The 24,493-nt window shown below is 58.8% G+C and overlaps 3 protein-coding genes across 4 annotated transcripts; 1 reads left to right on the top strand and 2 right to left on the bottom strand.

Annotated features, from left to right (window-relative positions):
- The first annotated feature begins 465 nt into the window (after positions 1–465).
- Positions 466–10,647, top strand: PCBP4 (poly(rC) binding protein 4). 2 transcript variants are annotated; one of them, XM_036074924.2, is made up of 13 exons: positions 466–654; positions 6,738–6,878; positions 7,025–7,048; positions 7,157–7,189; positions 7,418–7,534; positions 7,772–7,903; positions 8,065–8,193; positions 8,439–8,513; positions 8,675–8,719; positions 8,797–8,860; positions 8,989–9,041; positions 9,130–9,299; positions 9,747–10,647. In XM_036074924.2, exons 2-13 carry the CDS (start codon positions 6,798–6,800, stop codon positions 10,033–10,035), a joined length of 1,212 nt encoding a protein of 403 aa, XP_035930817.1. In that variant the 5' UTR covers positions 466–654; positions 6,738–6,797; the 3' UTR covers positions 10,036–10,647. The 2 variants fall into 2 exon arrangements, with proteins under 2 accessions (XP_035930817.1, XP_035930818.1); XM_036074925.2 differs by having other exon boundaries at positions 9,944–10,647.
- A 144-nt stretch (positions 10,648–10,791) lies between these two features.
- Positions 10,792–12,515, bottom strand: GPR62 (G protein-coupled receptor 62). Its single transcript, XM_036074926.2, has one exon. It carries the CDS (start codon positions 12,459–12,461, stop codon positions 11,370–11,372), a length of 1,092 nt encoding a protein of 363 aa, XP_035930819.2. The 5' UTR covers positions 12,462–12,515; the 3' UTR covers positions 10,792–11,369.
- A 3,560-nt stretch (positions 12,516–16,075) lies between these two features.
- PARP3 (poly(ADP-ribose) polymerase family member 3) lies at positions 16,076–24,167 on the bottom strand. The gene is given in 11 exon segments (XM_036074932.2): positions 16,076–18,877; positions 19,317–19,472; positions 20,695–20,868; positions 21,117–21,213; positions 21,420–21,566; positions 21,825–22,051; positions 22,150–22,283; positions 22,489–22,676; positions 22,906–23,031; positions 23,906–23,934; positions 23,937–24,167. Coding segments are annotated over 11 exon segments (1,587 nt in total). The 5' UTR covers positions 24,085–24,167; the 3' UTR covers positions 16,076–18,716.
- Between the last annotated feature and the right edge of the window lie 326 nt (positions 24,168–24,493).

Consider the following 24,493-nt stretch of genomic DNA (forward strand, 5'->3'; position numbering starts at 1 on the left):
GCGGGTCTTGGTGGACGAAAGCCCAGCGCGGGGATGGATGGCGCAGAAGCGAGGAGAGCCGGGAACTGGGCCGGGCGGAGGGTCGAAGCCCGCGCTCCGAGAGATCCGAGCCGGAGCCGGGCAGCGCGGGGACTGGGGTGGAGCGGGGGGCTCGGCGGAGGCGCCGGGCAAGCGGCCCTGGCGGGCAGAGAGCGCAGGGGCTCGGGGCCCGGCGAGGCGCGGGGGGAGCGCGGCTGGGCTGGCGCTCGCGGCGCGACCCCCCCCTCCCTCCGGCCCCCCGCTCCCGGCGCCGGGACGAGCTGCCGAGGGAGGGTCGCCCCAGCCCTCCCGGAAGCGGCCGCCGCTCGGGGCGCACCGCGGCGCGCGGGGCGGGGCGGGCGGCTGCGGCACTGGGGCGGCTGGGGCGGGCCCGCCGCGCTGTAATCGGATCCGGGGAGGGGGCGGGGAGGGGCCGGGCCGGGCGGGCCGGGGGGTGGGGGGGGGGCGCGGAGCCGGGCTCCGGGCCGGCCGGGCTCCGCGCCTGTCAAACCCCTCATTGTTCGCAGCTGATGTCACTCGCAGTTGTGAGCGGCCGCCTCTCCCGGGGACAATGTGGGACTGAGCGGCCCAGCCGCCGCGCCGCCGCCGCCGCCGCCGCAGGACAGCCCCAGCGAGGTAGGGCGCGGGCCGGGCGGGGCACCGCGGGCCGCGAAGTTTGGGGGTTCGGCCGGGGGGCGGGGAGCCCGCGCCGGAGTCTACAGGCCAGGGTCCCGGTTTGGGAGACTGGGAGACTGAGAGGAACACGCTTCCCTGTCCCACACGGGCCCAGGCCTGCACAGGTTGGGGGCGCTGCTCTGCCAGAGGAGCCCCCAGCACCAGGGAGGGCCTTCCTGGACCCGAGACCCCAGATTTGAGGCCCACATCCCACCTGCTGTTTCTGTTCTTTGGACCCGCTCTTCTCTCGACCTCCTGCCTTGGGTTCTGGTTCTGCTCCATGTCTATCCCCATCTGCCATTCCCCTGCAGTTCCTGGCTCAGCACACACCCCTTCCCATTCTCTGCAGTCCTTGGTTGGGGGTGGGGGGGGGAGACAGACAGACCTCCAGACCAGGGGTGTGTGGAGATGACAGTTGGGGGCTCAGAGTGGTCCCTCATGCTCTGTGGCTCTTAAGCCCCTCAGTTCTGACCTAGCTTCTAGCTGAAGTCCTGGGGGGGCAAGGGGTGTCTGGATATTCACTTCAGCCTGGCCCTCATGCCTGCCTGGCCAGGAGAGGGAGGTGCCCACCTCCTCACTCCCCTGTCCCAGGCCCGCCATCTTGAGACCTGTGGCACCCAGTGCTCCGCCCGGCTCCAGCACCCTGGGGAGTGGTCTTCAAGGGGATGCACCCAGGGCCAGCTGCATTTCCTCCTCCCAGAATGTGGGCTCTTGGTCCCCACCAAACCCACAATGTTTACCTTCATGCTGGACCAACAGGGCATGTGTCCCTAGGGGCCCCACTTCTCCTACAAAGAGCTCTTAGACCCCAGGGACTCTCCAGGAGCTTAAATCTTAGCTCCAGCCTTCACTCTTTCCTGAGGTTACCCTCATTGCTTCAGGGCCGGCACCTGGGACCCTATCCTTTTCCCATCTGAAGGTCCCCTACTCCCTCTGGGCCCTGGAACCCCGTCAACCTCCAAAGCACCCCCATCCCAGCCCCCACCCCCCAGCCTTCATCAGCATGCAGGCTCAGGCTGCCCAAACACAAGGGGATTGTTCTTCTTGCATGCTCAGGGTGGGGGGCTGGGAGCAGGCGGCCCACACACCCTGGCAGGCCCAGGCCACAGGGAGGCTGGCTATGCCCCGCCCTGTGTCCCCAGACAGGCTCTATCCACCCTCCCTACTCCCATCCCTGCCCCCCTCCAGCCTCCATCACCATTGCCCGGTGGCATTGACCTCTTGAGGAAAGAGCTCTGAGCGGCACAGGTGGACCCCTGGTTCTCCCAGCTCTGCCAGTTGCCTTTCATGTAGCCTTATAAACAAGCGCCTCCCTCTCTGGGCCTTGGGTTCCGACTTTGCGAAACCTATGCCACTCCCCAGCTCTTCTTCCAGCCTCGCTTCCACATGGGGAAACCCATTCCGGGCCCCTAGGAGTCTCAAAGGACAACACTAATCCCCTACCCCAGTGACATGCCCAGGGAGCCCCTAGACCCAAAGAAACAGCAGGAGGAGAGGCTGAGGGTGCTGAGGAATGGAAACTGGGAATTCTGTCCAGGTAGATCCTGGCTCTCCCATGTGGCTGGTCCCCCGTGCCCTGGATCTTCTCACCCCATCCTCACTGCTTCTCTGGGACCCCATCCTCAGCCCCATCTCTGGTCCCTAATGCCTCTAGGCCCTTCTCCCTGCACACGGAGCCTGGTCCTGGCTCCTGCCCTCCTGAAGGAACTCCTACCCTCCTGGGTAGTAGAAAGATAGGCTTGAAAATGCCCATTAGGGCTCCTTTGAGCTGAGTTGGGGCACAGAGGCCTGCGTGATTATATCTGACTTGGAAGGTTGGGGACGACTTCACAGAGGAGGTGGCATTTGAGAAGGATTTTGACAGAGTGAGGATGGGCATTTCAAGCTGGGATCAGCCCGGGCAAAGGCCCAGAGGCCTGGAGGTACTAGGCATGTTTTGCAGCCTGGTGTGTAGAGGGGGGGAAGGAGTGGAGATGAGACAGGAAAAGCTGACAGGGGCCAGATCATAAAGGGCCTTGAGTGCCTGTCTGTGGTGATCAAGCTTTATTCCTTGGGTACTAGGGAGCCAAAGATGGCTGTTGAGCAGCAGAATGAGCCAGTCTCCAGCATGGAAAATGGAAGCTAGAGACCTTTCTCAATTTGGGTGAAGCAGTGAGGGGATGGGTACCAGTCAGTGGGTGGGGCTGTACCAAGAAGTTGTGTCCTTTCTCTTGGAGCCCAGTCTGGCCTGGGCCTGCCTCAGTTTCCCTTGGCTGTGAGGACTCTTGAGGGGGTTGCCAAATGATGCTCTAAGGAGGCTGTGGCATTTCTGGCACCAGCCAACTTGTGAGAGAGAGCTTCCCTTTGCTGCTTAGCTCAGTCTCCAGGACAGCCTTGGGCCAGGAAACCAGAGGGTGGAATTCATGGACCCCACGCTGCTCCCCTGAAGGCCTCTCCTCCTCCGACTCTCCCAAGAGGTGGTATGAATGGCCATCCTGGGAGGCTGTAAGGCTGAGAGGCTAGTTGCGCGGGTCAGAGGATACTAGGGCATGTCCTGTGGAGGCCTGGGTAATCAGGAAGGGGGAGCATACCCCGAGAAGGGAACAGGCAAGGGAGTCAGGATCCCTCACTGCTGATCTCCCCAAGTCCGGTGTCCACCTCCTGCCACACCCTGCTTCGTCTGATGTCCTGAGCCATTCCCCAGCATCACTGGGTGTGGCCAGCATGGCTGCTTTTGGATTAGGAGTAGGAGGCTGCTAGGCTGGAGCCTGATGGTGCTGAGGGGGATGTCAGGGGATATGAGGTGGGGGATGAACTTGGAGACTGCCCCCCCCAACCTTCTCCCTAGCCCAGGTGGGTCTGTAAGCCCTGGTTGGTCCAGACACTGGCTGACAGAGCCAAGGGAATCCCCCAAGGGGCGGGCCAGTCCACTTGAGTTGCCTGGCCCCAGGAGCCCTCCCCTCCCCCGGATTGTTCTTGCTCCAGAACAAAGCCAGGGTGGACACTTGATCCCTGCATGTGGGGGGGAGCTGGCTAAGCCCCCGGCCCTTTGATTGGGCAGCTGTCATGAGAGAGAGACAGCTGGGGGGGAGGGGCAGGAAGGGGCAGCCGCCATCGCTTACACAGCTGTCACCCCCCCCCCGCCCCCTCCAGCCTGAGTGGCAGGAAGCCAGGGACAGAAGGAGTGGGCACTGGGTCTGGGAAGGGGGCTTGGGGAGCAGGAGGGAACACCCGAGGTCAGAGGCAGAGGCCTGGTCTGAGCTTGGTATGTTCTGCCAGGGAGCCCTGCTGACCAGAGGGGGCTGGGCACCCCCAGAGGTGAGCTGGAGGTCAGTGTGGCATGACGTGTGGCTGCCGTGTGGGTGGCCCAGCAGGGACCCAGGGCCCACCAGCAAATGATTCCCTGAGAACTCTGGTGAGGGTAGAAGGGGAGCCAGCATGCCAAATAGGGCTGCTTATTCTTAGGGCCCCTAGGAGAATAATTTGGGAGCCCTGTGTCAGGAACTGCTGTTCTCTCCTAAAAACAGGAGAGATCTTGAGGGTCCCTCCCACAGAGAGACCAGCACTAGCACCGCCCCCTCCAGTCCCACACACACACATATAGCACAGGTGGGTAAACTGAGGTCTGGGTCAGGTGAAGGCCTGGCCAAGGTCACCCATGAAATTTGGGGCAGTGGACTCTGCTGCAGACCCAGGCATCTTTTTCAGGGCAGGAACTCTAGTTCGGGCCACATTCGAGCCCTTTTTCCCTTTTTCCCTCAAGCCTTATGACCCCCAAGGTGATGTGGCCATGGTATGGGGACAGTGTCAGATCTTCCACTGGTTCCCACTCCAGAGGGCTCCCTGAGCCTCAGAATATTCTGGAGTTTAAGACCGTGGCTTTGGACAAGTTATCAGTCCTTTCCAAACATGACCCACATGTACTAGCCAGGCAGGGGTCTCCGGAGCTACTAAAGCCTGCCCCCCACCTTTGAAGAAACTCCCTCCAGGAAGAGGACTGACAGACCCAGCCAGACAGCCAGAAAGGGGAGGCCGACGGGGCCTGTGATAGAGAGCCCCATGCTAGCAGGTACGACCATGCTGGCCCCACCATTCCCCACCTCTCTATGACCTTGGGCAGGTTATAGACCGTCTGTTGGCATCAGGTTCCCTTCTGTTTGGTGAATTCATCTGTTCAGCTAACCATTATGTTCTGAGCACCTTCTCCAGTCCGGCTCTGGCCTGAGCTCTGGGGACACAAGGAGAAGGTGGCAGCCTTGGCTCCTGCTCTAAGGGGCTCCCAGGCTTGGCTGTCCAGGCAGACAGAACTAAGCACGTCACAAGTGCTTTGCTGGAGGAAGTGCACGCAGCTGGGGAATGTTAGCAAGGGCAGCCAGCATGAGGCTGGCCAGGATGCTCAGAGAGCACAGTCCCTGTGTCCACTGGTGACCTCTGACCTCTGGAGAGCCTACGGGCAGAATTCAAGCAGAGGGAGGAGCAGGTGCTGGGGATACAAGTTACCGAGGGCTTGAGGGGACAGCGTTGTCACCCAATGGTACAGATGAAGGAGCAGGCTTCATGCCATACAGTGGCTTCCTTGGGCTTCCTGAGAAAGCCAGCCCGGGAGCACCCCCTTCCTACTCCATGCCCAAGCTGTGGCTAGCAAGGGGCTTCCAAAGAGGGGATTGGACAGTGCTCCACGCCCTTGACCTTCATTTCAGGATAGGGCAGGGGGCTGAGGAAGAAGGTGCCCAGAGGTCCCCAGAGTGCTCTAGGCAGGCACACACATCCTTGGCTCCCACACCTTCCTGGGCAGAAGGAATTTGCAGGATTAGGGCTTGGCCTTGGCTTGGTTTTGGCACCAGTTGGTCCCACTCCATTTTCCTTCTTGGGTTCTGGTCCCCCAGTTAGCTCCCCATCAAAGCTGAGCCTTGGTGGGAGACAGCCGCTGGAGGAGAGGGATTTCCAAGCAGGATTAAGGTTCAGGATTAAGTTGGGGCATGAAAAGGGGTCGGGTAGGGAGGGCTGGCTGGCGGCCGGGCTAATCCCAGAAGCTAATCTCTGGCTCCTCCTTCCTCTGTCAGTTAACGGCCTTGACATTTCCCAGCCCCCAAATCCCTTTCTTACCCATCACCCAGTCCCTAGGGGAAGCATTCTCTCCATTTTATAGGTGAGGAAATTGAGACTGGGGGCCCAGTGACTTGTTTCTGGTACAGTAGAAAGCGTTCCAGGCTGGGAGTGTGGCCACTTCTTACCTCCGCAGCACACAGGAGAGCAGACTGCTGGTCTCCCGACACCACCCCCCTCGCCCCACGTGCTGAATGAACACTGCTCAGAGCCGTCTGCAGGGAGCCTCTGCTTTAGTGACCTCTGGACATGGGGCTCCCAGCCCATGTGCCGCCCCATCCCCACAAGCCTTTGCCAGGCAGGGGGAAGGCTGGGGCAAGAGGACCCTTGCTATTTTCACTGCTACCCTCCTTTCGAGGCCTCCCCACGGCTCCCCATGGCTGCTCCAGCCTCCGCTCCAGCTGCAACCCCATGCTCTCGTCAGCAGGGTAGGGCGGGGGGTGCGGGGGTGGGGAGACTCTGGTCCCTGAATGCAAGTGCTTCTCATTTGAAGTAACTTTTCAACCTTAACCACGCTTTCAAGGCCCAATCCCCAGGGGTCCCCTCTTCTAAGAGGCCAGAGAGGAGGCTCCCCCTCTCTGGACTCCCATAGGTCTCCTGGTTAATTCTTCTAATGTACGCAGGAAAGGGAAAGATGTCCATGGAGACTGGCTGCCTACCACATATGTGCTTAGCTCATTCTAATTCTCATAACTCTTTGGGGGTAGGACCTGGTAGTCTCTTCTTACCGATGGGGAAGGAGAGGCTCCGATGGGTGAAATGAGCTGTCCAGGGTCACACAGCAAGTGAGTGGCACACAAGCATACCCATCAGTGTGGCACTTGAACCTGGGGGTCTACGCTGTCTCTCTTCTGTGGGAATTTGGTCAGTCTGACTCTGAGGTCCCCATGTAAGGGCAGGGGACCCAAAAGAGACGGGAGGGAGCTCCCCTCTAATCCCCCTTTTGCTGCCCCCGCCAGAGCCGCCAGGCACCGTGGACGCACTCCTAGGCCGCTGTGGCCCCAGCCCCGCTTGACAGGATGAGCGGCTCAGACGCGGGGCTGGAGGAGGAGCCGGAGCTCAGCATCACCCTCACACTGCGGATGCTGATGCATGGGAAGGTGAGTGGGTGGGGGGCACGGTCTGGTGTGGCCGGCCAGGAGTTTGAGCTCCTGTGTCCTGTCTCTGTTAGATCCCCTGTCCTGGTGGACGGGCTGGGCCTGGGGCATTGGTCCCCCCTGACTCCCTACTCTTGTCTTGTTTGCAGGAGGTTGGCAGCATAATTGGGAAGGTAGGTGCCCAGTTCTGTTCCGTGTGGACCTCAACCTGAGGCCTCAGGCCAGGTCAGGAGGTAGTGACGGCTCAGGCTAAGAGCCATTCCATATTTTTTGTCCCACAGAAAGGAGAGACTGTAAAGCGAATCCGGGAGCAGGTGAGGATGGAGTTTGGGAGAGCTGCCCAGGGCATCTGGTTTGGAGGGGAGGGGAGATCCCTGCCCCACCTTTTCCCTGAACCCCACCATTTGGGATGACCAATGAGTGCCCTTGGAAGGTAGCTGTTTCTGGCGGTGGGCTGGGGCCTGGTGGGTGGGTAGGCAGACAGGTTCCTGGCAAGGAAGTGGAGAAGGAGCCCCACTGCCCGGCCTTGTGTGTCCCCGCAGAGCAGTGCCCGGATCACCATCTCTGAGGGCTCCTGCCCTGAGCGCATCACCACCATCACCGGGTCTACAGCTGCTGTCTTCCATGCGGTCTCCATGATTGCCTTCAAGCTGGATGAGGTCCGTGGCTGGCTGGGCTGGGAGGCCCGGGGTGGTTCCCCGGGCCGGGGGAACAGGGCTCTGACTCCACACAGTGGCTGCAGGTGGCAAGGAAGGCCAAGCCTGGCGGGGCAGGGTTCTTTCATTAGGGTAGGACCTGGGGAGGGCTTCTTTCCTTCAAACCCCAGCAGGAAGGTGCTCCCAGGGGAGGGGGAGCAGCAGGGGCATGCACAGCCAAACCACGGTCTTCCTGCCCAGGACCTTTGCGCTGCTCCTGCAAATGGTGGAAATGTCTCCAGGCCCCCGGTGACCCTGCGCCTTGTCATCCCTGCAAGCCAGTGTGGCTCACTGATTGGGAAGGCCGGCACCAAGATCAAGGAGATTCGAGAGGTGAGGAGAAGGGGGATATCACCCTCAGGGAGTCCTACCCTTCACTTTAGAGAGGGGACCTGGGCTTATGGCTTCCTGTCCCCCTGGGGAGCTTGGAGTCTGGGCAGCTCTAGTCTGGGTTATGAGGGCAGCCAGAAGTGGCCCCTGTTCTCTGCTTGCAGACCACGGGTGCCCAGGTGCAGGTGGCAGGAGACCTGCTCCCCAACTCTACAGAGCGTGCTGTCACCGTGTCCGGGGTACCCGATGCCATCATCCTGTGTGTGCGCCAGATCTGCGCTGTTATCCTGGAGGTGATGCCTTGGTGCAGGGAGAAGGGATGGGGATGGGCCCTGGGCCTCCTTGTCAGGCCCCCTGACCCTATGCATGTGGCACCAGGTGGACGCAGGGCAGGGCCACAGGGATGGACTGGGAGCTCTGGATGCTGGGATGCATTTACCTGCGGGTCATAGGGAGGGCCTTGGGAACACAGGGCCCTTGGGGAGGTCAGAGGGGCCTAGAGGGGTCTGATAGAGCCTCCCCCACTTGTGCCTTCCAGTCCCCACCTAAAGGAGCTACTATCCCATATCACCCGAGCCTCTCCTTAGGTACCGTCCTTCTCTCTGCCAACCAGGTGAGGTGAAACAGTAGGAGGGGTAAGAAGCATTCCTGGAGAAGGGGGATTGAGATGGGGGACGGATGGAAGAAGGACTTGGGGGCTGGCAGGGGGGACGACTGGCCAAATTGCTCTGACTTGTCACAGTAGCCCCCTTTCCCCCCACTTTGTCCCCACAGGGTTTTTCTGTCCAGGGTCAGTATGGGGCTGTGACCCCCGCCGAGGTGAGTGACCATAGCCTCAGGGACCCCTTTCTAAAACCAGGCCTCCTCTGACTTCTGACCCCTCTTCTTTGGCACAGGTCACCAAGCTCCAGCAGCTTTCAGGCCACGCGGTCCCCTTCGCCTCCCCCAGCATGGTGCCAGGTGAGCGGCCCTGCAAAAGGAGGCAGGGGCGACACCCCTGGGGGGCCAGGTAGCACCCCTCTGGAATGTACATGGGGAGGCAGGAAAGGCCTGGAACCATGTCCAATCCCTCTTCTCCTCCTTCCCAGGACTGGATCCTGGCTCGCAGACCAGCTCACAGGAGTTCTTGGTTCCCAATGACGTGAGCAGAGGATGGGGTGGTTTGAGGGTGGGGGGGTGCTTCCTGGGGTCTGGGCCTGGCCCAGGGTTGAATTCCACTCTCCCTGCAGCTGATCGGCTGCGTGATCGGGCGCCAGGGCAGCAAGATCAGTGAGATCCGGCAGATGTCAGGGGCACATATCAAGATTGGGAACCAAGCAGAAGGTGCTGGCGAGAGGCACGTGACCATCACTGGTTCCCCTGTCTCCATCGCCCTGGCCCAGTACCTCATCACTGCCTGGTGAGTGTGGGGTGGGGGTGGCCCAGGTCACAGGGCTTACGTGCCTGTGAAAGGCACACTTGGGGTGGGGAGAGCTGATCTCCCTTCTCTGTCTCTGTCTGGGTGTGTCCTCTGCCTTCCCGAACCCTGCCTTACTCACTCCATGTGGCCCCATCTTCCCCTCCACATCCATCCCTCGTGTCCTCTTTTCCCTTATCCCTTCCCTGTCTCTTTCCCCCCGGGTTTCGGCCTCCCCGTACCTCCCCTCACCGAGTACCATACCTGCTTATCTATTCTTCCCCTGTTTATCCCCACTCTTCTGCCATTCCCATCCTCTCCCCAATATCCACCTCATGTCATTATTCTCGATTCCTCTTTCATCTAATCTCCCCTCCCCGTATTTGCCCTCACTTCCCCTTCTCTTACCTGCACCGTTCCCTTCATCTCCCCCCATATCCCTCTCTCCAGTCTAGAAACGGCCAAGTCTACCTCTGGGGGGACGCCCGGCTCGGCCCCCACAGACCTGCCTGCCCCCTTCTCGCCGCCCCTGACGGCCCTGCCCACAGCTCCCCCAGGCCTGCTGGGTACACCCTATGCCATCTCCCTCTCCAACTTCATCGGCCTCAAGCCTGTGCCCTTCTTGGCCCTACCACCTGCCTCCCCAGGGCCGCCGCCGGGTTTGGCAGCCTACACTGCCAAGATGGCAGCAGCCAATGGGAGCAAGAAAGCTGAGCGGCAGAAATTCTCCCCCTACTGAGGCCGGCTGAGGCACAAGCGCAGGGGCAGGCAGGACCGCCGGTAGGGGGCTGCCTCTGCACCCTACCTGCCCAAGGAGGCTCCACCCTGGGCTCCCAAACGCCACTAATGCCCAGACGCATGGATGCACCACCCCCCCCACCCAACCCGGGTCTGTGGGAGTTCCTCCTCTCGGAGTGGGAGCAGTTTCTGGCCCAGGGACTGGGAGCCGCAGCTGCCCCAGGGTAGGGGGCTCCACCCCCTCTAGCTCTATGCTTGGATGCAGGGAGCATCCTTAGTGCCCCCACTTCAGAGGGTCACTCATGTACTCCCCATCCCCTAGGGCTTTGCAGCCTACTGCCTCCCCCCCCGCCATGGGGATCAGGGAGAAGGGCTGGGGGGTGGCTGGGGGCCATGCTTCTCTCCCCACCTCCCTGCAGATTCCCGCTGCTTCCACTGATACCCTTTTGACTGGAATGGACTGGCTGGGCTTGGCAGAGGGCAACCCAAAGAGGGGACCCTGCTGGGCACCTGGGGGAGTGGCATGGAGGCAGGGGCCGAATTCTCAGCAGCAGACACTCTGTACAGTTTTTTCAATCCCTGTTTTTGAATAAATATTCTCAGAGACCAGGAAGCTGTGAAACATTGTGGGTGTTGGCAAAACCTCCGGAGAACGGGTGTGGCCAAGTCCCCGCAGGACCCCATCTGCGAATCCACACAGTCCCCATTGGGTCTTGGGCCCTTCCACACGCCAGTTCTGGGGCTCCAGGACCCTTTGGGGTCATGTTGTTGAGCCTCCTGCCTCCGGCACCACACTGATCCAGTTGCTTTCTGGGCATTTTAGAAGCTGGCAGAGGAGTTCCAGTAGGTTGTTCCACCTCCAGTAGGTTGTTCCGTATTGGTGCAGATATCAGGGAAGTCCTTCTGAGTGTCTCTCCGCTGGTTCCTCCTGCTGTGGCTGTTACCTAGGCCTTGCCCTGCTTGGTCCATTCCTTTGGCTGTAAGCCCTTAGGGCCCTCTTCTTGGTGATCTGGGCCACCTCCTTGCCTTCTTTGGCCTGGGGACTATCCGTGAGTGTCCAAGGAACCCTTAGAGATGGTCCAGGATACAGATGGGAAAACGGGCCTAGGGAAGGGTAGGTCTGTACACAAGACTATGCAGGGTAGGACCCAGAACCCAAGATTCCTAGCTCCCAGAATCCTCTTGGTCTCACTAGCCTGCAGGCCCCCCTTCTCCTGTCCCAGGGCCAGAAATCCAGGCAGGGCACCTGCCCGGAACTGTGTAGGAGGTTGGATGGGCTCCTGATACCACCATCCCTTCTCCAGCCGCAGCTCAGCATGGGCCACAGCTCTCCTCTCAGGTGGCCCCTGGCATACTCAGGCTCTGCCTTCTTGGCAAATCTGGGGCTTGTTCTGGTGCCTCGGAAGGGCCTAGGGCAGGGCTCTCTGAACGTCCCTGGAGGTGCCGCAGAAGTGCCGGCACGTGCCAGGCCCGTGGAGCGCACGCCCTCGGGGGCCGGGGCAGCGCCTGGCGGGCGAGGCGACCCAGTGCCCGGCGCACGGGGCGCTGCAGCAGGCCATACAGGAAGGGGTGAGCCGCGAAGGCCGAGTAGGCCACCCAGGTGACCGGCGCCTCGGCCAGTGCAGCCTGCGCGGCGGGCGCCAGGCACGCGCAACCGTAAGGCAGCCAGCAGGCAGCAAACTGGCCCACGGCCAGCGCTGGGGCCAGGGCTGCTTTGCCCCCAGGCAGGCGAGGCCGGAGGGGCGGCAAGATGGAGAGGCGGCTGTCCAGAGAGTCGGAGCGCGGCCGGGAGCCGCGCGCGGGCCGCGGGGGCCGCAGGGCCGCGCGGCGCGCCACGAGGAAGATGCCGCTGTAGGCGCCGAGCAGCAGGAGGGCGGGCAGCGCGAAGGCCAGCAGCGCCCAGAGCGGCCGGAAGGGCCCGAGGCCGCCGGCCAGGACGGAGCAGCGCGCGGGGGCAGGCGGCGGCGCGGGCGGCGGCCCGAGCAGGGAGAGCGCGCCCAGCAGCCCCGCGGCGGCCCACACGGCCGTGAGCACCAGGCCGGGCGGAGGCCGCGCGCCGGGCCGCAGCGGGTGCACTATGAGGCGGTAGCGCGCCAGGCCGAGCGCGGCCACCCCGAGCGTGCAGGCGGGCAGCAGCGCCGCCGAGAGGAAGCGCGCCGCGCGGCACGGTGCGGGGCCCAGGCGCACGCGGCCCAGGCCCGGCGGCGGCGCGGCCAGCAGGCCCAGCGGCATGATGGAGGCGGCCGCCAGCAGGTCCACGACGCACAGGTGCACCAGGTAGAGCGCGTCGCGCAGTCCCGGCGTGCGCAGCACCACGACCAGCAGCGCGCCGTTGCCCAGCAGGGCTGCTGCCTCCACGATGGCCGCCAGGATCAACCCCACCGAGCCCGCGACTTCTGAGGTGTTCGGCCCTGTGGTGTTGGCCATTCGAGCGCTTCAGGCCTCACCCTGTGCTGGGCTGCAGAGAGCGGAACGGAGCATCTCTCCCCACCCCCCACCCCCCCTTCCCATCACCTGTCCCTTGCTCCTCTGGCTCTTCGCCTCCGAGGCTGCCCTGGCGCCGGCTCCGTTGCCCAGGCTGCCATCCTGTCACAGGGGCTTGGCCGGCCCCATGGAGAGGTGCAAGGCTGCGACCTCAGCTCTCTCCTCTGCCCCGGCAACTCAGCCTCTGCTGGAGATGGTACCGGCTGACACTCTGATGTTGCCCTTTAGAGACACACAGAGCTGGCAAGGGAGGAGCAGGGCCTGGCACCAGCCCCCTGGGTCCTAGCAGCTGCCGGCTGCCGGCTGGAGGCTGTGCTGGGGACGTGCCGCGGGTGCCTCTGGAGGGAGGCCCAGAGCAGGCGCAGGCTGGAGTCTAGACTGAGGACGTCAGAATGTGGGCTTTGGAGTCAGCCCGACCCTGCTCTGCCTTTCCCTGGGGCGGGAAGTAGCCCCCCACATGCTCTCCCCTCTCATCTCCATTAGTGGGGGTAATCAGATCATTCAGCCTTTGTCCTGAGGGGAAACTGAGGTACCAGTGATACAAGAGCTGGAGCAGTGAGGGCTCCAGCAGGGCTAGTTCTCTCAGACGAGGCTAGGTAAGGTGAGGGGAAAATCATAGGACTTGGCGCTTAGTAGGCTCTCAACCGGGCTTAGCTTGGCACAGAATAGGTGCTTCATGATAGTGTGCAGAATTAATGAGAGGAGGCCTTGGGGAAACTGCTGTTTTTGTTTGATTTTGTTAAAGATGTTATTGATTTATTTGAGGGAGAGCTTGAACATGAGGTGGGGGGGCGGTGAGGGGCAGAGGCAGAGGGAGAAGCAGACTCCCCGCTGAGCAGGGAGCCCGACGCGGGGCTCCATCCCAGGACCCCGGGACCATGGCCTGAGTTGAAGGCAGACGCTTAACTGACTGAGCCACCCAGACATGCCACTGTTTTTGTTTTAATTGAAGTAGAGTTGACATACAATATTACAGAACTTCAGGTGTACAACATAGTGATTCGACAATTCTGTACATTACAAAATGCTCCCCGCCCTATGTGTAGTTGCCATCTCACCTGCTGTTTTTTTTTTTAATGTCTTGCTGAGTACTTTTTATCTATCTATCTATCTATCATCTATCATCTATCATCTATCTACCTATCTATCTATCTAAAGTGGGCTCTATACCCAACATGGGGCTTGATCTCATAACCCCGAGGACGAGAGTCACATGCTCTACCTACTGAACCAGCCAGGTTCCCCTCAACTGTTGTTTTTTGTTTGGTTTTCTTTCTCTCTCTCTCTCTTTCCTTCTTTCTTTTTAAGATTTTATTTCTTTATTTGACAGAGAGAGACACAGTGAGAGAGGGAACACAAGCAGGAGGAGTGGGAGAGGGAGAAGCAGGCTTCCCGCGGAGCAGGGAGCCTGATGCGGGGCTCGATCCCAGGACCCAGGGATCATGACCTGAGCCGAAGGCAGATGCTTAACCAACTGAGCCACCCAGGCACCCCCTTGTTTGGTTTTCTTTTTGCTGTTAGCAAACAAGTCCCTTTCTCCTAGGAGCACACTGAGTTTTCTTTAGGAAACCACCCCTCCCCAACTCTCAGGGCTTATGGTTTGGGTGAGCAAGATCCCTACCCTCTGTTTTCCTGATAAGGCACAAAACCCAGTCCCTGCCAGTGTATGGCATCCTCCACACCCAACGTGGTTGGCTCAGGGAAAACCATGTGACTCCGATGGGGCATATGCTCCCAGGTGAAGTCACCCAGTCCCCAGTCAAAGCCCCATCTATACCCTGATGGCTTGACTTGTGTCTGAAACTCCTTCCTCTCCCCAGCCTCTCCGACATCTCCCCTAGTACTTTGACTGTTGGGCACCTTAAATGTCCTATGTCCAAAACAGAACCGTGACTCTTGAGCCCTCCCCGACGTGCTCCTGGCCGAGTCTTCCCCAGCTCAGGAAACTCCATCTCAGAAGTTTTTACTGATACCTCCCTTCCCCCAGGCCCCACCTCCAGCCCATCAATTTCTGTGAATCCAGCCATTTCTCACCACCACCACTCCCATGGTCCCAGCCGCCGCCACCTCAGCATCCTCCCAATTGGTCTCCCAGCCTCTGCTCCTGCACCTTGTGCTGGTCATTTGCCTGTTTGTCCCCAGATCCATTCCCCAGTCTTCCCCAGTGCTCCGTCTTCCAGGGAACTGTACTTCCCAGACTCCTTTGCCAGTTGGTTTTGGGGTATATTCAGCTAAAAGAAGTCAGCAGCGGAAGACTGGAGGGTGGAGGGAGGGAGGAAGCTGAAGGTATTTTCTCTCTCATGCTCAGCCTGGGGCTCTGGGTCTACCTCTGTGGAGGACAGCCCCCTCTGTGGTTGGGTGCCTGCAGGGAGATCGTGGCCTCTACGCAGTGGAATACTATTTCCTTCCATTATCCCTCCGGCCCAACGGTGGTAGCAACTTCCTACTGTTGCTAATCTTTGGATTGCCTCACTATCCCCTTTGATAGTTCAGTTTCTCTCCTCTATAAAATTTTCCTTGTCTGGAATCCTGAGGGTGATTTCAGCTTTGCTGGCTGGATTTTTTTTTTTAAATGTACTTTATTTAGATTCAATTAATTAACATATAGTGTATTATTAATTTCAGAGGTAGAATTCAGTGATTCATCATTTGCATATAACACCCAGTGCTATTACATCACGTGCCCTCCTTCATGCCCATCATCCAGTTACCCCATCACCCCACCCACCTCCCCACTGACTGGATCTTGATTGACACACCCTCCAGTCCACTCTCTACACAGCAGCTGAAGTGGTCTAAAAACAAATCCCATCATGTCATGACCCTGCTGTCACCCCTCTAAGAGCTTCCCATCATCAGATTAGACTCTCAGCTCCTTGGTGCCCAGGTGGCCTTCTCTCTACCTCTCTGACCTCACACTCCTTGCTGACCGTACTTCCAGCCATAGCCGTCCTCTTGCTGGTCCTCCAACACGTCAAACTGGTTTCCACTTCAAGATCTTTTCATGTGCTGTTTCCTCTGTCAGAACACACTTCCCTCGGATCTGTCCAGGACTTGGTCCCTCACCTAAGTCTGGGCACTGCTTGAGAGAGGCCTTTGGTGACCATTTTTCCTAAAATCCCCTCCCCCCCATCACTAATTCTTTACCCTGCCTTCTTTTTCTTCCTGGCACTTTTCCTACTCGATATATTTCAGATCTCTGCACATGCTTGTTCAGAGCCTGTTGTCCTAGCCTGTAAGCTCCACGAGACCCGGGATTTTGTCTTCGTCTGGGCCCCTAGAACCCACCCCAGGCACATGATCAGCATTGTACAGAACTAGGTGGTAGCCACAACAGCATGAGCTTCCAGATTTGACTCATTTCCTGCTGGAATTTGAAGAGCCTGGTCCAATTCTCCATTATTCACGTGAGAAAACTGGTGCCCAGAGAAGTAAGGAATGTGTCCCAGATCACACAGCTGAATTGTGCCTGGAACCCAGGTCTACACAGGCACCACTTCCTGTGCTTGGCCACAGCTTAAACGTGGGCCTTTGCCTCTAGGAGGTGAAGCTGGATTTTTGAGGTCTTAGTTCAGAATAAGAGGAAGTCCAATGCCTTCCCTTCTCCTCTTCTCTCTGCCCAGCTGTGCCTGCACGCCAGGGGCAGTGCCTGAGCCACCTGGGCCTGAGGAAGGCTCAGCAGGGCCAAGTGGGAATAGCAAATGAGAAAAGTGGACTGGGGGGAAGGCGATAGGCAGGGATGGAGATGATAACATCACCGAGAGTGCACGCTCCCTCCAAAGTAGTCCAACTAAATTAAAAATGGAGGGATAATGGAACACTTTGTAGCTTATCTTTTTTGGGTTTTTGTTTTTGTTTGGTTTGGTGTCTTGTTTTGTCTTAATTTGCACAAAGAAATACAGGAAGGATAAAGCAGAAACTACAGCAAATGGGTGGGAATGGAGTGAAAGGCTCTTCTGAGCACACATTTCTGTCCAAAAGACTGGACTTTTTGGAACTATGTCAGTGTTCTACGTATTGAAAAAATCAACCAACGAAGATGAGGAAAACCCCCTAAAAGTTAAACAGAAACAAATGAACCTCCCTATACTTCAAGTGTATAACAACCATGCTGAAGAGAAATAAATAGCTCAACCAAGTGATATTTGAACCTTTGTCCAAACTGCTCCTTTGACCATTGACCCTCAGCCTAAAAGATAAGTCTTGAAAAAGATTCAGTACATCTTGAGCTCAACTTACAAAGTTTGATTTTCACAATGGTATGGGTGTAGCAACTCTGAAACTCCTTTGTGTGTGGGATTAAGCAGTAAGTAAATATATTAAGGTTGATGGAAACCAAGCTTCTTCCTGTTAGAGAAAGGAGGCATTTTAACTATACTTTTGGGGGAGAATGGAAGAACCCTGTGGTGTTGGATTGGAATTGGAGAAATAGACATGGATAGATGTGTTCATTTATTTACATATACATATTTCCTGGCTCTCTTTGCTATAAGGACTTAAAAACAATGGTACCCCGGTACCAAGGAGCACACCTACTGCCCAAATCTTGGATGTTAAATACCATTTCCTGCTCTACGGAACCAGGGCTCCTTGGAGAAATGGCTGATTCCAGGTTTGCACGAGATGAGCTTGGAACATTTTGTGATGCCAGAAAGGAAAGAAGTGCTCAAAAAATGATGTAGATCTGAGAGTTGGCTTGAAAGACCTTCTGCTGGCAAAATCTGGGACATTTTGAAGATCAGAATAATTACAGTAATGGATTACAACCCATCACATAAGATAAGAATCTATAAGTCCATATGGATAATAAAGAAAGGGGACTAGTGATTAATAAATATAAAAGAAATGAGAGGATTAGGTAACTATCGTTTGCAACCGTCTTAGCAAAAATTGATTTAAGTCGTTGATTTCAGGTAAAAATCATCAATGAATATTAAAGCTAGTGGGTAAAAGTCCAGGAAGGATGGGACGCTTACACCTCAAGATATTTTCCCACAGTTCGCTGATTAATTACAAACAGGAAAAATGGTGACTTTCAGGTGGAGACCCCTGGTGGACACAAGAGATTGAAATGAACATCACCGAGAATGAGACAGATCCCTGTGGATATAATGCACGGAGGACACATCACGGAGGTCATATTCCTGCCCAAACTGCAATGCCTGAGGCTGATCATGACACAACATCAGACAAACCCAAATCGAGATATTCTGTACAACAACTGGCCTGTCCCCTCCCATATCAAGAATGTCAAAGTTATGAAGGGAAAAGAAGGGCCGAGGAATGGGTGCAGACTGAAGGAGGCACATGAGGCATGACAACTAAATGCAATGTGTGACCCTGGACCGGACCCCGACCTGCTCTCTAGAACCCGCACCCCCATTTGGGGACAGGGTTACCTGGGGGGGGTGGCTGGCATGCCTGTCATGATTATAGAACAGTACCCCTTGGCTATATGCTGAACTTATTAATAATAGTCACATATAAGATACATGTGGATGTTTGGTGCCGAGACATGAGAAATGCTTGAATTGCCGGGCTGTGTCTGGGCTAAAAGGCAGAATCACTACATGGGTCCCCAAATGGCGAGAGTCCCCTTTGAAGGCTCAATGATCAGGAGGCCAGGTGTTGCAGACATGGATGTAGATCGACAGTGTGTGTGTGTGTGTGTGTGTGTCCCACATCACCCTTGTGAGTGCTCACTCCCTAGAGCAGGGCTGGGGCTGCTGTGTGGTGTGGCGGGTCCCCGACGAGAGAGAAGGAGGCCCACGCTTAGTGCAGCTGCAGCACAGACAAGCGGAGGCCAGGGAGTGAGTGGATACAATATTTCATAAACTTGCTATATATGCTTGAAGTTCAGCCTGCCCTGGTACTCACACCTCTTGGGCAGATGGTCTGGGTCAGGGTGGACAGCCCGGGTGGATGTGGGACTCCACCCACTCTCAGCCTGTGCTCCTCTAACTTGAACGGCGGCTGTATGTGTCTGTGCCCCAGTAATAATGGCAGTCCATCATGCCCGTCACCGTAGGAGGTGAGACTCTGGGGCCATGGCCATGCCAGGGCTAGCAAAGATTGGAGCGGGGGGGATCATTGCCTGGGACACAAGAGCGAGATTTGGGGGCACCAGGGATGGGCAGGGAGGTTAAGGCTGATGGTCTAGCTGCCAGCAAGCCCCAGGGGTGGGGGTAGGCAGATAGCTCAGAGGTGAACCTCCAGCAGGTAGCGCAGGCTCTCCTGGTAGATGAGATACTCGCTCTGGGAGAATTGGGAGCTGCAGAACTCTGCACAGAGCACAGGCCGGCCCTGGGGCACCGCCACTCGCTGGCCATCCAGCTCCAGCTCAGTGTCCTGGGTTGGATCTGCAGGGCACAGCAAGGGCCATGGGTGAATCAAGGGTCACTGATCCTTGGCTTTACCAATAAGTTCTGCCACCTATACTGTCCACTTCTGCCACGGGGAACACCTGCTCATTCCCAGCTTGCAATCTCCAAACCACCGCACAGGCTGGGCCTTCTGCCTGGAATATCCATCCCATTTCTCTGCCTGGGAAATGCCTACTTATCTTTTAATGCTCAGTCATTGACACCTTTTCTTTGAAGCCCTCCTGGATGCCCAGGAGTGATATTGAACCAGGAAATGTTTGTCGAACGACAAAGTAAATGACTAGTAAGGAGGGCTGCTTCTTTCTGTCCCTCTCCACAGCCCCTTCCCTGCCCACCTCCTCCCTGAAACCATCCTGGTCCCCTAGCTCAGCCCCAGGCCTTTATCCTCAGGCCTGTCCAGCTTTTCGGGACTCACCAGGCTCTGTGTGGCCTCGGGCAATGACACTGTCGGAGCCAGAGGGCGGCTGTTTCAAGCTGGCCTCATCGATGGTGATGTGGTGCTCTCTGCCCAGTGCCACCTCCCCCAGGAACATCTAGCCAATTTGGTGGGCTCCGCAGGACATGCCAGTAACTGGGGGACCCAGGGAAGCTCAGCATGGGCAGCCTGGCCCTCCTACCTGACTCCCTGGCCCCTGCTCTGCTGCACTATTATCTCCTCTGGCTTTGTTGACCCAGCCCAGAAAAGTGCCCCCTCTTCCTGCATCCTTAAAAACACCCCCTTGTCCTAGCTGTGCTCCCTCCCACCCCTCCCCTATTCCTTGGACCCCAGAGAGCAGGCCTCTGCACCCCTGCCCCCCACTCCAAGGTCAGCAATGGGCTCCCAATGACCAAATCCAGGGTAGACGCCTTTTCTCTCTGGCCTGTTCTGCTGATTTTGCCAGTGGCATTCTTCACCCCCTACCCTGGGACCCCCTTGCACTGGCTCTCCCGAAGCCACCGTCTACTCCTTCTTAGGCTCCTCTTCCCTCCTGGTGGACCCCTTGACCTTGGGCAACTTCAGATATCCTAGAACATCAGTCCCATCCAGCCTCTCTTGGCTTGGTGGGTGGTGTGGGTCTCCAGCGATGGGCTGGCTGAGAACCCAGTCTGGGGAGGTCTCCTCAGTGAGGACACCTGTGGACAGAAACTTGGGGGTCATCAGAGATACCTCTGACCCTATCACACAAGCTGCCCATCCCACCTCTCAAACATCCCTCTCATGGATTCTCTCTTCCCCCACCTCCACTGCCTGGGCTGGGTGCCCATCACCTCTGGCCTGGGTGAGAGCACGGCTTCCCTGTGCCTCTGGCCTCAGCTGCCCTCCCCATGGTTGCAGAAGCTGCTGTATACAAGTCTGGTTAGGGGCCCCATCACCGTCTGGATAAACTCCCTTGATGCTCCAGGCCCCAGTCCCCGCCCAGAACGGGCATTTGCTCAGATCTTTATCATCAGGCTGTGTGCAGAGGTCCTGACCTGCTGCAGCCTCCCAGGCTTCGTGCCACCTCCTAGCTTCTTGACCTCCAAGCCTCCTCTTTCACCACCCCTCCTCCCCCCACCCCTGGCTGGCACGCTCATCCTATCTGCATCACCTTCTCCGGGAAGGGAAGTTGCCTGGGGCTTCTGACCTGTCCCTGACCAGCTGCGCTTCCTCTGAGTCCCCGCCCCCCCCCCCCCCAGGGTGCCCCGCTGAGTGCTCTGGTCAGTAGCCACTCAAGGATTCCTCTCCTGGATCCACCGCGAGTTGGGCAAACACTAGGCCCAGTCCTCCCTCGTGTCCCGTGCCGGCCCCGGGCTGGCCCCGCGGGGTACCTCACCATAGCCAGCTGACCTGCTGTTCTCTGAGGCGAAGCAGGTGCCCTTGCCAGCGCGGCCGCCGGAAGGGGGCAGGACGCGGAGCCCACTGGTGAGGGTGGCGGCCACCACCGCCACGTTGATGCCATGCCACAGTAGCTTCCGGTTCCCCAGCTTGGAGTGGGCCTGGAACCTGTCTCCCTGGGGGGAAGGGGGTGGGGGCAGGGAGGGTCATGCTATCCAAGCTCAGGTGTTTCTCCCTGCTGTTCAGAGCATGCGACCAAGGCCAAAGGCCCCTCTGGCCAGTCACACACACTCACGCACATGTGCCCAAGACCTGGGCCTGGGGGAGGCTGAGGAGTTGTTAAACCGACTCGCTGATAGGCACATAAGCCAAGGTCATCTCCGTAAGGGGCAGGTAGTGAGGGGAACGGGTTGGGGAGACCCTCCCTCGCCTCCCCTTCTCGGTTCACTTCCCAAACATGGTGAAGAGCCGGGCACCTGTAGCCGTGGCCAGTCTGTTCTAGGTAGGCGTGTATCCCCTGCAGGAAAAACAGAAGCTGGCTGCCGAGGGCGAGAGACGTGTGCACAGAACCCCACTGCGGCCTCCAGTCCCAGAGCTCTGCTCAGGCCCTACGGACACAGGGAGAGAAGGCCAAGGGCAGGCGATTCCTCCGCACGCCAGGAGGGCAGGTGGGCAGAGGCACAGTGCTCCTGTCAGCCCGGTTCCTCTGCGGGACCGGCCCACCTCACACTCGGGCGCCTCTGGGTGCAGCAGCTGGAGCTGACACTTAAGGAGCCGGTAGTCTCGGTCCAGTGGGTGTGGCACCCCCTCCGCCTTCTCCTCCTCGGGGGCTGCCTGCAGGGTCTGGGCCAGCTCGATGTCGGCCAGCACCTACGGTGATGGGCATGGGCGGCTTGTGTGGCCGCTTGACTCCCAGCCTCCTCCCTCCCATATGACTGGGGCCATGGCCACCCCACCTGTCTGTCCGCCTCTGCACCCCCACCCCATCCACTGGTCTGGCCTTCCCCTCCCCTGTCCTTCCGGCTACCCATTCCGTCCACCTCTCTGGGCCTTCTTGACCATCTGTCCCCCATCTCCCTTGCCCCGTCTGGCCATCTGCCCGCTGCCTGCCCCCCTGCCGAACCTCACCAGCAGCATGTCCTTCTTGGCCTGCAGGAGCTCGGGGGATTTGATGGGCGGGGGCTGGTTGCAGTCGAAGTTGTGGGGAATGACAGTGTAGAAGTGGGAGGACAGTGCCTCCAGGCTGAGGCCACCGTCCATGGGGGCTCTCAGCACCACCTCCAGGGCCTCCAAAGCCTCGAAGCCCCATGCAATCTGCTGCTTGCTCAGCTTCCCTAGGGGCATCTTCTTCACATCTGGGGAGGGGGGTGGGGAGAGTGGGGGAGACTCAGCCCTGCAGCCCTGCACCCCACCCCGGGGCCCCCACCACCCTGCCTGGCCCCTCTCCCCTCACCCAGGTTCATGAGGGTCATGGCATTCTTGAACATGTCCTTGCTGAAGATGTTGGTGATGAGCTTCCATGTGGCTGCGTCCAGGGAGCAGGGCCACATGTGCTGTACCACGGCCCTCACGGGGTCTCCATCCACCAAGGGGTAGAGGGCACGTGGGCGGGAGCAGCTGGGCACAGCCAGAGCAGAGCCTGGCCTTAGACAAAGATTGGCCAGATTGAGGCCAGAGAGGGGAGGCCCGTGCCTGAGGTCACACAGCTTGGTAGTGGCAGAAGCCAACTGGCTGGGTCTCTCCTTCCAGTCCCCCTTGTCCCAGGCCCCACCACCCTCCCGGCCACGTCACCTTCACCACGGCTTCCTGGGCCTCGTTGTCTCCCTGCACTTCAATAAGCGTGTACTTGCCCGGGTGGGCCACAAAGTGGTCCCGCTCCACCCAGCTGTTCTTGGTCTTGTCCCGAAATTTCTTCTCAAAGTCCTTCTTTGCATCCTCCAGTAGCTTGAAGTAGCTGAGCTTCGACTGGCCCACCTCTCCCTACAACCGACAGCCTTCCGGGGTGTGCCCGCCACCGGCCGCCTGTGAGCATTTGCGGGCCTCTGCTCTGCCAGGCCCTGTGCCGAGAGCCCCCGGGCAGTCAGAGGCAGAGAGGGGGTGCAGCCACCAGCCGAATAAGCTGTGGGGACCCTGGGGAGCAGGGCGCATGTGTCGAGCAGGGAGAGGCGGGGAGGAGGTGGGCACAGGGTGGGAAGGCGGTGGCACTTACCACACGGCCCCAGCGGTTCCAGCAGGCGAAGCGGTCACCCTCTTCCAGCAGCTGGTTGATGTAGAACTTGTTGTTGTTGCTTCTGATGTTGGTCTGGTTCAGGGTGCATGCATAGTCTTCATGCACCTAGGGCCAGAGGGGGCGTGGGGAGGGCAGGCCCGCTTGGGCTGCCCCTGGGGGGGACGGAGTACCCGCCTGCACACGGACAGCGGTCTGATGCGGACAGGAGTCAGGCTGTACTGGGGGCATCGGAGGAAGCTCTGTCAGGGAAGACTTGAGGAGGTCATGGTTCTGCCCTGCGGGACACAATCTGAGGGGACATGACTCAACTCAGGCAGTTGGGGGAAGTTCTGGAAGGACATGGCTGTGCCCTGTGTCAGGGAATCAGAGGGAGACATTCATTCTGCCCTGGGGATCTCACAGGGACACAACCCTGCCATGCAAGGGATCTCAGGGGGACATGGCCCTGTGGGGCTGCTTTAGGGGATACAGCTGAGCCCTAGGGAGGCTGAGGGCGTCAAAGTCCTGCCCTAAGTGTGGCAGGGGGAGGCCTGAGAAGCTCAGGGGCTTGCCCTGGGGTCTGAAGAGCAGACATGACCTGCCTGGATCTGATGGGATATAACCCTACCTGACCTTTGGGGTCTTGGGGGGACATAGCTTCCTTGGGACTCTGAGCTACCTGTCCAGAGCCAAGCCCTGGTGAGGTAGTGAGCAGGTCTGAGTGTATTTGTTTGTTTGTTTGTTTAAAGATTTTGTTTATTTATTTGACAGAGAGAGGCACAGTGAGAGAGGGAACACAAGCAGGGGGAGTGGGGGAGGGAGAAGCAGGCTTCCTGCGGAGCAGGGAGCCCGATGTGGGGCTCGATCCCAGGACCCTGGGACCACGACCTGAGCCAAAGGCAGACGCTTAACGACTGAGCCACCCAGGCGCCACCAGGTCTGAGTGTATTTGTACCTGGGAAGGAGTAGGCTCCAAGTCAGGATTGGGACTACAGCTTACCTGAGTCCCAGGGCTGTGGCTGAGTGGGCTGGATCCACTCGGACTACGTGCTTGTCTGTGGGTGCAGCTCTGAGGGCCTCGGCGGTGGAGCGGAAGCTGTCCTCCTCCTCTGCCCCCTGCCGCCCCTTCTTTTTTTCAGGGCCCTCACACTGCACCTGGGGCTTGTGCTTTGGAGCCATGGCTCTTCTGGGGCACAGAGGGGGCCCTCAGGCTTCATGGCCTTTGCATCCCACCTGACTGGTACAGCATCAACTTGCCCCACTCTGGGTTTGCCCTTTGGTGACACCCGCCCCCGACACACTGCCTCCCCTTGCCTCCATTTCCCCATTCCCTGACCCAGACCAAAACCAGCTCTCTGCACCAGTCCCCTTTCCCTTTTCCCATTCACGGGGGCCAGGCCAGGACCCTGTCCAGTCTGCCCTCGGGGCAAGGAAGAATGATTCCCCACCCTCTCTAGCAATCCAGGGTCCTGAAGAGGGAGGGAAAGTGAGAAGAGAATCTCTTCCTGCTTCTGGGCTCCTCCTCCCTGTGGGTACTGCTTGCTCCTCCCCGTCTCAGCTGACTCAGATGGACCTGGCATGGTTGCTG

The sequence above is a fragment of the Halichoerus grypus genome, chromosome 1 (genome assembly GCF_964656455.1).
Source record: "Halichoerus grypus chromosome 1, mHalGry1.hap1.1, whole genome shotgun sequence".
NCBI lineage: Eukaryota > Metazoa > Chordata > Mammalia > Carnivora > Phocidae > Halichoerus > Halichoerus grypus.